This window comes from Teleopsis dalmanni, chromosome X (genome assembly GCF_002237135.1).
Source record: "Teleopsis dalmanni isolate 2A chromosome X, ASM223713v2, whole genome shotgun sequence".
Classification (NCBI taxonomy): domain Eukaryota; kingdom Metazoa; phylum Arthropoda; class Insecta; order Diptera; family Diopsidae; genus Teleopsis; species Teleopsis dalmanni.
The window spans coordinates 43,575,333-43,590,818 of NC_051848.1; the positions used below are offsets into that span (position 1 = coordinate 43,575,333).

At 26.2% G+C, this 15,486-nt stretch overlaps 1 protein-coding gene across 1 annotated transcript; it reads right to left on the reverse strand.

The window, feature by feature from the left end:
• Positions 1-11,218: 11,218 nt before the first annotated feature.
• On the reverse strand, positions 11,219-15,211 carry LOC119662093. Its single transcript, XM_038071643.1, has 4 exons — positions 14,962-15,211; positions 14,000-14,898; positions 13,768-13,939; positions 11,219-11,644 (listed from the first exon to the last, which is right to left on the reverse strand). Exons 1-4 carry the CDS (start codon positions 15,103-15,105, stop codon positions 11,528-11,530), a joined length of 1,332 nt encoding a protein of 443 aa, XP_037927571.1. The 5' UTR covers positions 15,106-15,211; the 3' UTR covers positions 11,219-11,527.
• Positions 15,212-15,486: the final 275 nt, after the last annotated feature.

Consider the following 15,486-nt stretch of genomic DNA (forward strand, 5'->3'; position numbering starts at 1 on the left):
TATATATATTTTATATAAAACTATATATATTTATGTTATATATTATGAAGCACAAATAATATCCTTCTGAGTCTACAAATGTAACTTCTAACTGCAATATATGCAATTTATATAAATTAATTTTTAATTATAATTGTAATTTTTATTTAATATTATGTCAATCTTATACGTATTTAAATCAGTTTCTTTAGTATACATCTAATATTTTAAAATAATACTTAAAAGGAAACATATTTGTTAACACTCCTAAAATTATCACATATTTACCTGAGTATAAAAACTAAACTCTCATGCATATATCGATCTTGAACATATTGCCACAAATATATGTATGTACACAACATATACAATATAAAAATATATATTTTTATGCCATCCATTAAATAAAAAACAAAAAAAAACAAAAAAAAAACAAAAATCACTAAAATCTTAGGAAGGATTTCAGTCAAATCCGTTAATTACAAATTCATTAATCCCACCAACATTCATTTTCTATAAAAGAGATAAACTATATATGTATGTATGTAAAACGCTCAAAAATCGAAAAATCGAAAATACGAGATTCATCAATATTTTATATATACTACCTTATTGAAAACCAAGTTCTAATTGACTAAAAAAACAGAGCAAATATTTACCTAATAGACTTTTTCATCCTGAGCCTATTTTTGTGTACCTTATAGAAAAATAAAAACCAAAAAGAAGTATATAGAAAATATGTATTATAAAATGTATGTTAAGTCTTTTTTACTGATTATAGATACAATACATAAAAAAATAATTATTTATATAAAAAAAGAGTAATGAAGCCAAACTTTTGCTTCTGCAGGACTATACTATATTTAATCTATTTGACTTAAATAGATAAATTAATTAGTGGAACTATTAAATAAAACCATTAAAAATGTAAGTTAAAAATTTTAATATATAATTAAAATAACTTAATATATATAGTGAGCTGAATATCATAAAATATTAGTAATAATACTTAATATTAATATTTGTTTAGTTAAAATAATATGTACACATAAGAAAATGTTGTTTTCTTAAATAATTTAATATAACAAATTTTATAATATCGAACTTAAAACAATTAAAATATAAATATAAAATAAATGTAAGATAAATACTGTAAAAAACATATAATAAATAACATATATATAATACATACATATAATAAATATCGAAAATATTCAAAATATAAATATTAAAAGAGTAATTTGTCGAAATAACAAGGGATATTACACATTAATTATTAAATTTAAATCAATGGTAAATATAATTATACCAATAACAATTACAATAATTATAATCATTCTGAAGATTTTTATTAAAATAATTAAAACTATATGCTGAGATAGCTAATTTTCCGAAATATCGAAGATTAAAGTTGTTAATTTTTTATATTCATTTTATATTTACAAACTAAAGAACTACATACGTTATCTAGTGCCAACTAGTGAATGCAATTTTTACATTGATTATACAAATAACATTTAATTCTTTACTTTCTTAGTTGGTTATTAATAATGGACCATTACAGACCTGAGCTGTTATTGGTCACATCCAGTAACGTTCTACAAAAAGCCCGAACAATGAATTGTTGTTCAGTTGTTTATACCGAATACCTTCACATCGTTAGTCACCTGATGCTTCCACCGAAAATGCGGACGTTCTCTATAGAAATAACAGATTCTAACAAAAAATCATATACTTATTGTTGACAGCTCCCATAAAAAAATTTCCAACTTTTAAGCTCGATACCTCTAAAAGTAAACTATATTGACATATGGCAAAGAGTGAAGAGTTGTTCAAAATAGATGCCTTTATTAAATTTCATTGTTAAATGTGCGTGTCCAGAATAGCTGGCACCAGGAATGTCCGTCATTTTCACGACGATATTGATTATATTCAGCTCTCTCTTTATTTGTTCTTGTTCACTTCTTAGTTGATTTCATCTGCGTATATAAAGAATGTGTATTATTATTATTTTAATTATTACAATAAAATAAAACAGATACAAATAATAATGATTATAAATAAAAAAATTAAGTAAAGTAAAAATTAAACTGTATAAAAATAAATATAAACCTACAGAATAAAAAATTTTAAAATTTTATAAATCGAATAATAATCATAGCATAAAGCTTACATTCGTCAATATAATCCAAAAATACACAGTTTTACTGGAAACGTACCAGCAAGAGCAATAAAAAGAATGACTGATCACAATCTCAAAGAATGGTTATAGTTATCCAAAAAACTGTACTGATAAAAACGGCCAAACTCGTCAAAGAAATACCAGAATTATTGTGTAGAACTTGTTCTTCTATTTATAAATATCAATTAACTGCCTCTGTGAAATTCAGAAATAATAATATCGACTTTCTCACAGAGGTCTTATTTTACGTACATACTTATTCTATTGAGACTGAACTATAACAACCATATACTAGGTAATCACTTTGTTATCGTTCTATTTCATAAAGTGGAGAAGAGTATATATACTCGTAGTAAATTTTTATGTAGTAACACCGCTTTTTCAAAATGACTCAATAGTGACCGACTGTTATTTTTTTAGCTGGATTAATGTTGTATATCTCTCAATTTCGAGATGTTTGATCTTGGACACCTGCTATTCGAAATATAAATGTCAGTATTATTAAGCACTTGTAGAATTGTCCATTCATTTAAACTACACTTAACAGTGTGAAACTTAAACTATGATCCATTAAGACATAATTTCCTGGTATTTATTAGTAGAAAGAAAAATAATAATAACAGTATTAAAATAACATTCACAACGGAACTTGACTTTAAAGAAGCTTGATCTTGACCACTGCATCTGTTATTGTAATGGAAACAATCGGGTAATGAATGTATAGTAGGCCTAGAATAGTTCTAATTACTGTAACCCTTTATAAACGTAATGGGAATTTGTACACCAACTAAGCTATGAGAACAAGAAAAAATATAATACGATGTTATAACAAAAGTTAAACTGTTAATTAATTAAATGATAATTAATTGAAATTATTAAAAAAAAATATATATATAATTGTCTTCAAAAGAGTAAAAGGTATAATAACTCATCTTTATAATAGTAATATACTTGTATTTAAAAATTTAATAAAAAAGAATCGACAATTCTTTTAACAAACAAAATATAAATTTATAGTAAGATATATAATAATATCAAAAAAATAATATTTATAAAAGAAGCAAGTATAATAAGATATAAGTAATATATAACTGTATGTGTAAAAATTAATACTAACTTAAGATTTGCATATATAACATGTATGAATATTTTATAAAAGAAATATTAACAATAGAATATGATGTAATATATATAAGATTCAAGTAAAAACAACGCAATTACTAATATAATTACTGATGTTAAATAAAAATAAAATAAAAATACTAAAATATAAAAATATGTGTTAATATAATGAATCTACAATATATACATTGTATATACATATATGTAATATACAATATTATATACATATATAATATAACGTATATAGCTTATATTATATATATTAAATACAATGATATATATTATATAATAATAATAATAAAATAATAATAAAATAATATAAATAATATTATATATATTATATATATTGTTGTATGTATTATACTATAAATATTATTATACATATATCTACATATATATATACATATAAATATATATATATTATAATTATTATAAATATTATATTTTCCATATACTTTGTATATGTAGATTATATGGTATATATTAAATTTAGAACCTAAGTGTAATCTAAAAATTGTGTAAGTAGTGGAACCAAATATTGTAAATTTAAGTAAATCAATACTGACTCGTTGTATTTATTATTACAAAAATATATTAAACTTTACATTTTTGGAAAGCATTTATGGTATTTATGACTTCTCATATACATATGTATATAATGTATTGCAATTAATAACTGATTTAAAGTAATCATAACAAAAATACTTTGTATAAACAAAAATAAACAAAAACTTGTTGAATATTAAAAGCAATTTAGAAATTTTTCATATAGCAAAACAAAATGTTTCTTAAATTATACTGAATGGATGGATATCTACTGAGAGAGATACCACAAACTGTAAAACTTTCTCAAACACTCTACCTTAAAATATTTAACAAATTTTTTAAAGAAATTCTTTTAAAAAGTCACTAAGTCAGAGTCATACTCTGAGAATTACAGATATACCTACGTTACTATAGTCGAGTGTACTGAGGGATAATGACATATATATACCTGTCTACCTCCTAACATATATACCTGTCACTCGTATTATAAGAAATTCGACGGATAATGTCATTGTAGCCATCTTTTCATGATTTACTATATTATCAAGTCAGACAACTTCAACAACTTTTTTCAGTTAGTAATAATTTTCTACTACTCACAAATATTTTGAATATAATTATATAGAGTAACTTAAATATGTACTCGTATTTGAAAAAGGCCGACCTTTAAAAATCTTATTTGCATATATTCTACTTTAAGGCAAGGAATTGATTTAACTAGAAGCTTGAAGAAGTAAGCGAAGTTTTCAAGCCACATTTTTAACTTACGACTCACAGTGTGTCAGTATCTTCTACATTTAAAAATGAGGAACGTGTACTATATCTCCGTCTCCTATGAACACTTTAACAGTCCGTTTAATAATCTTTGAGACTTTTTATACTTAATAAAAACTGTGTCTACTGAATTTTTATTTTTAATAAAGAAAAAGAAAATTATATAACTTATATAATTATATGACTTCAAAAAAAAAAAAATTAATAAAGAAAATTACTGAAAGTTTACTTTAGAATATTGCAAAGAACGAATTTCGTTATAAAAATGTATTTAAGTATATCAAAAAGTACATATGTTTACTGTCAAATGTTCAAAAACATACAAAACTTAATATTGTTGCTTTAAAGCAAAAAACAAAAACAAAAACAAAAATAAATAATTTTAATAAAAACTTGATTACGATATAGGATAAAAAATTAACAAAATTAATTATGTGTATGAAAACAATAAGTTAATATATGTTGAGATGTGAAACAGAATCACTAAAAATTATAAAAATCAAATGTTGAAAAACGAAGTATTACTTTAGTTAAATACGTATATATTTAAAAACCACATATATATATATAATATATATATATATATCTATATATATATATATATATATATGTATGTAAATGTTAGCAAAATTATAAAAAAAAAACAAATCAATTAGAAATATGTGAAACACATTTAAAATGAAGAGAATTGAAACAAAGAACATCAACCAATGAAATAACTATTATTTAAATAAAATATTAAAAATATTTATATATTGTGCATCAATTTTTTTGGCGTCTTATTTTTTATGGCATTATATTACAATTGAATATCAACTGCAATCCCCATAACCCAGCTGTAAATTTAACACAATAGTAACAATCAGTATAATTAGCGCTAGCCAATGTTGAAATCTCTAAAGAAACCATTAACCACTATAACAAATATGGTATAAGGATATGGTTTTTAAGGATAAGTGGTCAAATGATCGCTCAGCTACGACTGATGCATAAGTGCACACTATCTTTAATTTTTATCCCGTTTTTGATCATTTAAATATCTGTTATTAACTACATGTATTCTGATCCACATGATGGGTTTTTAAATCGTATATTACAGTGTTTGTCGACCTCAAACTATAACGTACTGCTTACCGAATAATCGCAGTTATTTACAACGACTGACACTAATATATGTAAGCCGGTTAAGCAGTCGTCTAGGAGTCGGCTAAGCAGTTGAGAGTAAACAGTCGGTAGCAGCAGTTGAGGGTAAGCAGTCGGTAGCAGCAGTTGAGAGTAAGCCGTCGGCAACAGTAGTCTCTCTTTTGTTCATAATTAAATATTTAGCTTTTCATATATTTAACTTTTTCATATATACCCAAAAAAATAAAAACGTTAATGCTAAGAATGAAATATGTTGCGATTCGTGGTGACAATAAAGCCAACCGGCTGTTGGACACCCTGGATTATTATGGAAATAAATAGGTAATTCCGCATGATTGGAGTTCTGCTAAAACATAAGTGAACTGATAAGAATATATATTCAAATCTAAATTATATATACATATTTGAAATTAGTTTCATCTATCATATATATACATATATATTTATAATATCTCCATGTAATTTCTTTCTAAATACCTTTTCATATTTCTTACATATTTCTTATAAAAATTGAAACAATTGAACTATTCCAAGACTCAATTAGAACATTTTGCAAAGTAATCTGAATTTCAGAATTTTGAATTCAGTTCAATTCGAAGTAATTATCAACAAGTGAAACTATTTTGCAATCTTGTAGATCTTTGAATTACTATTAGATTTTTGAAAACTATAATAAATACAGTCATCGTCTGATTAAAGGCGAGCACAAAACATTTCGAGGTACTAAAGTGATTTCAGAGAAAATTGAAAACATAAAACTTATAAACTCTGCAATCTTAACAGTGCTCAAGAGGCAGTTTGTCGGCATACCAGTAAACATTATATCACATCCTTTGCCGTAAAACTAAAACTGTTTTCCGATTTTAATATTGTTAGTCCAGATCCCTGACATGTATGTTAGATGTGACAAATGTTTTATATTTCGTACTAACATTCAATTAAATTCACAAGTTTGTAACTGAGTTCCATACTCATCTACATCTTATATTATTTTTGTAATCTAATAGGGTTATTCTATAATTCTTACTTTTAGCTTATTTATTGATAATAACCTTATCGCATTTGCTCTTTTGATATTGTACTTTGAGTTGGTGTTGAAACTACACTCATGTTGTAGGAGATTTCAAATTTCGATCAGTGATTTTTTAATCACCCAACAATTTTGGTGTTATAGATGAATTGAAAAATATTATTTTTATTTGTACTGTATTCTGCTAATACACTGCTAACAGTATTATTAAATGACGATAGTTAACCTCGTCTTTTTGAAATTCCGGGAAACACTTTAATTCACTTTCTATTCTTACTCTCCAATAAATTGAATTATTATTTTTAGTTACCATGCATTCAACATCCAATCTCATTATTCACGACCAAGTTTGTAGTCATGTCTCTAACACATTTAAATACAATTGATATTCATTACTTTGAAACATTTTTTAAAATGATTGTTATTTTATTTTGTATTAGTATAGTTAAAAACCAATCTTTAACACAAATATGAAATCTATCTTGTACTGCGACTGTGAAATATGGAAGCGCTCCAAACATATAGAGAGAAAGATGCAAGTGTTTATCAACAAGTGTCTACATAGAATTTCCAAAAGGTGGCCAAATTGAATATCAAATAAACGCCTACTGAACTAATTAAAAGGCTGCACAAACTGAGAAAATGGAAGTTAAGCTATACATAATTTTTATTTAATATTTTTCATATTCAAAATTCAATTTAACTGATATTTTTAAAATTAATTCAATTGATCGGATGATATCAGTTTCCTTTTAGTTAACATTTATATTTTCTCCTCAAAACGAAACATTATGCTGTTTCACGCTAAAAAGTCTAAAGTATCCATTATTTTAAGCTACATTTTTGATTTTAGAGCTAATAGTAAATCCAAAAAAGATTATCGGAATATATTTCTAATTTTTTCGCATTATAATTCTAATTAAATAGAACAGCATTAACGACTCCAAATAATGACGAGCAAACGTACAGATATATATAATAATTTTACATTAAACTTATTTCACATGAAATCACAATCTACAATGAATGGAATGGCTTTATATAGAAATTAAATCACTTTGGGCATAGCTAGATTTAAAAAGTGCTGTTATAAAGCATGTTTCTTAAATTCCTATAGATAGTCAGAAGCTATAGTGCTATATTCACTTAGCTTCGTATTTATTCGTTTATAGTCACTGTATTGTTAAGTATTTGAGTTTTAACTAATATTAATTATTACTATTATTATCTGTAACGGTTGTATATGAACTTGTATACTTTACTGAATCTACCATGTCAGGTGCTTAAGTAGACAGACTTATAATTGTTTGTTTTAATAATTATGTGTTGGTTATTCAAATCTTTCATGTAAACTGAGCTGAAACTGTTCACAAAAACTCTCTAATAGATAAACTCTATATAAAGATCGACAATACCATATATAACGATAAGTAACCTATTCTCTATATATAATAGAATGAATAAAAAGTATGTGTATTTTTAAAAATTTATGAATTTGAAAAAACGGATTGATTAAAGTTGTGAAGAAATGTGTTCGTGGAATATGAAGAAGAAGAAATAAAAAGTTAGTAAATAAATAAATAATATTGAATTAAAAGTAATCTTTAGAGAGTTATAATATTAAAACTCTTATATTGTAAAGTGGTCTGATATTTTTCGGAGGAAGAGTTTTGTCATAATAGTGAGTTTTCTGACTAAGATGTCAACATATAAGGTTTTAACAAATTTGTTATTTCTACGAATTTATATTCCATCACTTTCTGCCTTGACCATTTATCCATAGAAATTGACATTATTTTACAATTAAAATAAAATTAATAATTATTCATTTTGAAGATATAAAATTAAAACACATTCGTAATTAGTTTTAACAAATAAATTTTCGCCTAGTTGGATTATAACAAAACAGGTTCCAGTGAATCCATTTACGTCTAAGATATCTAGGAAATAGCTAATATGACATAACTAACATCTTGCTAGTTATTTAGTTAGTAGCAGTGAGATACGAAAATATTGATATGCCTTCAACTTCAATATGACGTTATTTAAATGGAAATCTAGATATGTACCGGAAACACCCGATCATGATAGACCATTCGCATAATTAAAATAATAATTTGAAATTTAAATTTTTTTATTGATAATTTTATTATAATTGTTATAAGATATTAATTTATTTTTATGTGTAAGAAAGAGTTATACGCCCCCTAGATATGATTATGCGATAAGTTACCTAGAACACAGGATATATTAACTCGAAAAGTAAAACTCGCCGGATGTGTGACTGTAGAGACAAAGATTGAATCAAAATTGTCTTGAGCTTAAATATAATTTATTAATCTATTTCAGAAGTTGAAGTACATAGTTGTAAAAAATTAATTAATATAATCATAAGCCCATTTCTTAAGGCACTTTGTTATTAATTATATTAACTATACAAGGTGTTCGCTTAATTATGGAACTGCTCTTAACTTCAGTGATCTATGCAGAACCTTATCAGCATAGTTGACCCTACAGCACCGCCAGTATACCATGTTGCTTCTCAGCTCATCGCACCTACTGAACTAACTTAATCACGACAAATATATAATATATTTATACAAACACGACATTTTTCCTTAAAGATGGTTAAAAATGCAACTAATAATTTATTATTTTCACAAAGACGAATTTTATAAAAACATAAATAGCTAAATAAAAATTTTTAGATTTTAATTTCCATATTCAATAGTAATCTGTTTGTATAAATAAATTTCTCATTTTATTTGTTTAATGATTATAACAAAGAATTGCTTCAGTTATTTATATTGTATCTTATAAAAAATTATTTAAAAAATAGAACAATTTATACATCCACATTGAGTTTATAAGAAATTATAAAAATAAATTAAATGTATCACTGCTAGAATTCTAACATCAGCTTTAAATACAGTGAAAGCTCTATTAAGTGAACACCAACGCACAGTGTGACAAAACACAAAATTAGGCGGTCATAATTCGATATTTTCGGAACGAGTAGAGATATTGATATGAAATTTTCCTAAAATATAGTTTTTGAGTTGATCTTGAAATTGAATAGCTGTACATTCAAGGCTAAACGCTTTGATCATACTTCCGGTCAGGCGTCTGAACATAATGTATTATAACTTCGTTATTTTTCAACCGATTTAGTTGAAATTTGAAATATAAATAAATTAAATATTTATAAAATTATAAATGTCTTTTTGTTATTACTTATTGAATTTGTTGTTGAAATAAATGAGGTTTATTGAAGATCATATTTTTCGTAATTTTTCGCTGGTTTCTGAGGCCTGAAATAGATGTAAAACATAGAGTGCGCAGGCCAATTTTTTTTTGTTGTAAAGTGTAACTATTTGGCTATTAATAGGAAAAATTTCATGAAAAAACTCGGATACATTTTTTGGGTATCGCAGATAGAAGTGAAAATGGCCATGAAAAAAATACTGACTTTTTGTGCAATTTCGCTAATAAAATTTTATTGATAATTAAAATTGAAATTTTTTTTACACATAATGAATAACAATATCGTAAGCTTTAAAAAAAATTAAAAATGATCATTTTTGAATAAATAGTAAAAAAGCTAAAAGGGTTTAAAGTTGGTTCAAGTTTTACGAAATCATAATTTCGCTAAAGTTGCATAAACTGCAAATAACTTAGGAACTAATAGGCGGATCGCGCCCATTTTTTGCATAAAGTTGTGTTGCTATGTAAGTCACTTATATATGTAGTCCAATAAGTGCAAAAAGTGTTTTTTAACGATAATAAATGATTTAATATGAAAATTTTGTATGGGGGGTGGGTGTTTCAGTGGGCGGAAAACCATAAAAAAATTTTGGAATCTAATTAATAATGTAAGTTTTCTGGACACCAAAATTCAGCTTTCTACCTATCATAGTTTTTAAGTAATCTTGGGACCACGGTAAAATACCCATGTTTGGACAAAAATTTAGATTTAAAAGAAAGATCAACTCAAAAACTATATTTTAGGAAAATTTCATATCAATTTCTCTACTCGTTCCGAAAATATCGAATTATGACCGCCTAATTTTGTGTTTTGTCACACTGTGCAACGGCAGCAGTAGAACGGTTAGAACGTGCATTTAAAAAACGTCGTTTGTAAGAAAAATAAAAACTGGAAACCCTTCCGTTTGTAGAAGCATATTTATTTAACAGAACTTTCACTGTGTATTTAAACTTATAAAACTATAAATATTTAAATAATATATTACAAACAATGAAGCAATGAAGTTTTTATATATATACATATCTGTTAGCTTTTCAGTTTAGATCATTTTCATATAAATAATTTTATTTTCATAACTCATCCAAGCAAATTGTTTTATCAATTTTATATCAATTATATTATATATATATAATATATGCTTAGAATAAGCTTCTTAACATATAGATTATGGATATATTGGTTTATCTGACTACAAAATCGTTGAAATTTTACTAACAGAAATGCTGTAATATTCAAAATTATATTTTTCATATTCCATATATTGTCATGCCATGTTCTTATAATTATAATGCTTTGAATAATACATTTAAAAGGTGTACAAATCTCCAAAACAAAGGGACTCTTAACATACGAGTAATTTTAAAGTTCTTGATAAGGAATAGTAGATGTACTTTCAATTTTAAATCAGTCAAATGTGAGCACTTAAACTATAATTTTATAATAATAAATAAAAAAACTTAAAATCTTTTTAATAATGATTCATTCATCAATTTGGTGGCATGAGTTCAAGAATTGCGTACTTCCATGTCCATCTGCGGGCTAAACGCTCAAAACGCTCACGATTATTTTCGTACATATAACCTAGTTCAGGCTCCATGCAAATCTATAAAACAAAAACAAAAAAATTTAATTTTATTTAGAAATATAAAATTTTATTTTATTTCAGGAATAATTTTTTAATTTCATGCACTTATATATATATATATATATAGAAATAAATAAATATTTTACATTGAGTAGCCAGCAACCTGTTTGGAGTATGTTGAGTACAAGTTTCGAGACACAACCTGTAAGACTGAAACTACAGTCTCAGGAATAGTATTAGGATACTAATTTTTGCCTGAGCACAGACAAAAGCGACAGTAAAATGCCTATCGGTGTTTTTAAATTATTTTTTGCGTTGTTCAACAAACTAACAGATCTAAGGATAATATTGGCACTTGTGTAACATCTAAGGTAATGTGATCAATATTTGGTATAATAAATATTTGGTTGGAAAAATCTGCTCATCCTACCAAGAGAGTACATCTTTGAGACCATTGTATAATCAGTCACTAGCAATTTGGTTGTTACGCTCTGAATTACGGGCTAGGAGTTCACTTCTAAGAATATTTCAAATATTATCGAAATGCGGGGGCAGAAGAAACAGAGGAACACTTTTTTGCAGCTGCCCAGGTAGAAGCAAGGCAAATGTCGTATGCAAACATTCGATGCTTAACACTCTTACAGAGGTTTACAGTGATTAAAAATATTTGTGATTTACAAGAGCAAATGGTTCCATAAGTAAGATATTCGAGGTCCCGTATTAAAATCCGGCTACTTAAGATATTTCTATCTCATTGCAATCTGGCACAACCTAAATAAAAATAATAAATAAATAATAATAATATATAAATAATAATAATAAATAAATAAAAATTATAAATAAATAAAAATAATAAATAAATAAAAATAATAAATAAATAAAGAATATAAAATTTATTTTTAAATAAATTAGAATGATATATGTCTTATGGCTGGGCAGTATGATCATTTTAGGCAAGAGTGTCTTGTCGTAACAATAAATTTTGAAATAATTAACTTTGTAATTGATCGATTGAGAAGGTATCTAGTTTCAAAGTTTTGATGATTTAGCGTTTTTGTTTTAGGACTATAGAGCTGAAATTTTTAGTAAAAAATTTAGACTTTATACCGAAAAGTTTTTAAACAATTTCATGCTACAGAGCAGCACGATAGCGTTAAACTTTAGAAATTTGCAAACTATTGCGTGACTATCACCGAAACGAATAAGGAAAATATCCCACAAACAGGGCTGTGGTAGATTCTTAATTATCTGCAAAAATGTAGCTAACCTATTCAAATCCAAAAGAAATTGGTTTATTCAAATGATATATCTAAAGATAATTCTTACCATGATTCCCTGATATTTTTTACAGATATTTTTCATTCAATAATTCTCCTACTTCTATTAAAAAAGCTTCTCTCTGACAATTTTGCACTATAATGTATAAGGAAATAAATAATATGTGATCAAAAAACCTTCAAATGCGAAACGTTTGAGACTTATAATCATTATCACTGTGCTAATAGTCAAAGGGTCTCTAATGTATACACTGAATAGGTAATATTTTAAGAGCATATCAAACATAATGTTATTCAGAAAGTTCAATTTTCGCTAAAACGTATCAAACTTATAGCAAAGGATCAAGCATTTTATACAATATATAAGCTATATTATTAAGAAAATTACAGAAAAAAATTTACAACGACATCACTTCTCAGCTTCGAACTATGGAATATACATAAAATATAATATGTTCATAGAATATCAACATAAAAAACGAAAACAAACTATCAGAATGTTACGGCGGAACAGCATGCATATCGAGTTTAGTACAATTTTAATTACTCGTTTTGAGTTTTAAAAGTCAACACTAACAACGATTTTTACACTTTTTAAAATAATTTAAGAATTATATATTTGGCTTCCTTAATAATAGTTTTTGTATAATCATATATCTATTTTTCTATTTTAATTTAAAAATATCAACATTTATAATTTCACTACAAAATAACTTGCGTTTACTTTATATTAAAACAAAACAACTATATTATATATCTGACCGAACATATCCGTTTTCTTGGTTTCTCCTTAACATGTTGATGACTATATTAACAGATTTTAATTCCCAATAAAAATCAAAATTAAAATTATGAAAAACATACCTCTGTATAAGGATCAGTAAGTAAGCTTTGAACTGACAATAAAACTTTGCATATTGTTAAAGCCAACGACCATTTGTGTTGGAATATATCAATTCCAACATCACCATGTCTAGAGACATTTGGATGTAATATTTTAGTAAGGAACCGCACTGTTGGTGGAATCATTGGGTATCTATAAAGAATGAATATATTATATATTAAGATATAGATATAGTTAATTTATTATTGTTACCGGTCAGGAAGAAATATAAATAAATAAAATTTGCCTCCTTCATATGGACTGCCTGCTGGGCCCAATATACTGGCTTGCCAGTACTGATTATTTTCTTTGTCCAAAGGAATAGCTTCAATTCCTTCCGTTGCATAACTATTTAATAAGTAAATATCATTACGGAGATAATTCAAACGAATCACATTTTGACGGGCATGTGCTGATGGCGATTTAAAAGCCATTTGCACCAAACATGTGCGACAGAAACATGAATACATCAAAGCACCATACATATTTAACCAATTTGGCACGTTTGTCATATCATTAAAAAGTGGCCAACGTTCTTTTAGATACTTTTTCCACATTACTTGTGAGGTGTTCTTTTCTATTATATCATGCCATTGTTGACATACCTCGCTCGCTTTCCACATTGACATATCATCTAAATTTGAAAAAATCATCACCATTATTTCAACTGGCAAAGCACTTATATGTGTTGTACTATCGCTTTGATTTTCTTGACGATTTTTCCGTGCGTCACTCAGCAATTCCAAATAATGAGGCAAAGAACGTGGTGCTGTTGGATTCGGTCTCTGTATTGCTAACAAAGAAAGTTCTTTCTGGACATCATTATCAACCTGTTTATTATCATCTACATTCACCACTGAGTTCACATCATCATGTATATTATCACTATTTACTTCATGATCTACTATATTAACGGCATTGTTGTCTTCATCATCGTCTTGCTTATCTTTGAAAGGTGGCTCATCGTTACCCGAGTCTTCGTCATCAGAAATTGTAGTTTCATATTCCTCACCCAATTCCGTTGTATACAAAAATGCATGACAAATTCCGCAAGTCGGTTCATCGTAATTTGGACCATAAAAACCATTACAGACCCAACAAGTAGCATTATTCTTCAATAATACATCATATATTGTTTAACCTTTTAAAGCTAAGTATTTTTCACATATACTTACAGAAAACGAATAATTCTCTTCTTCTATTGAATTTAATTGCTGGTCCTTGTGGACTAATTTTGATTCGTTTTCTTCATCTTCATCGCTGCTTAATTTTTCAAGCAGCTTCTTATGCCTTGAATGCTCTTCGCCAGAATGACTCATTACAGCAATAATAAATCTTCAATTAATTTTGATAATTAAAAAAATTTCCTTCATATATTAATATGAGTTTGAATTGTAGTTCGGAAACTTCAGAATAACTACTTTGTTTTCATTTGTTATTTAAAACTGTTCACAATAATATTGTCAAATACTAGACATATTGTGAACAGAAATTTTTCAGCACTCCATTTCTCATGAAGGAAGGGAATCACAAAAGTTCTTTAACGCAATAGACAACTGCTTACATATAAGCAAAATATACCAGCTGACTGTAAATTTTGCATAAAGAAGTCTACGAGATTTTTGAATTTAATCAGCTACGAAACTGATTAAATTGTTGAAACTTATATGGCGTTTACATTGCCCGAAAATGGCTCATTT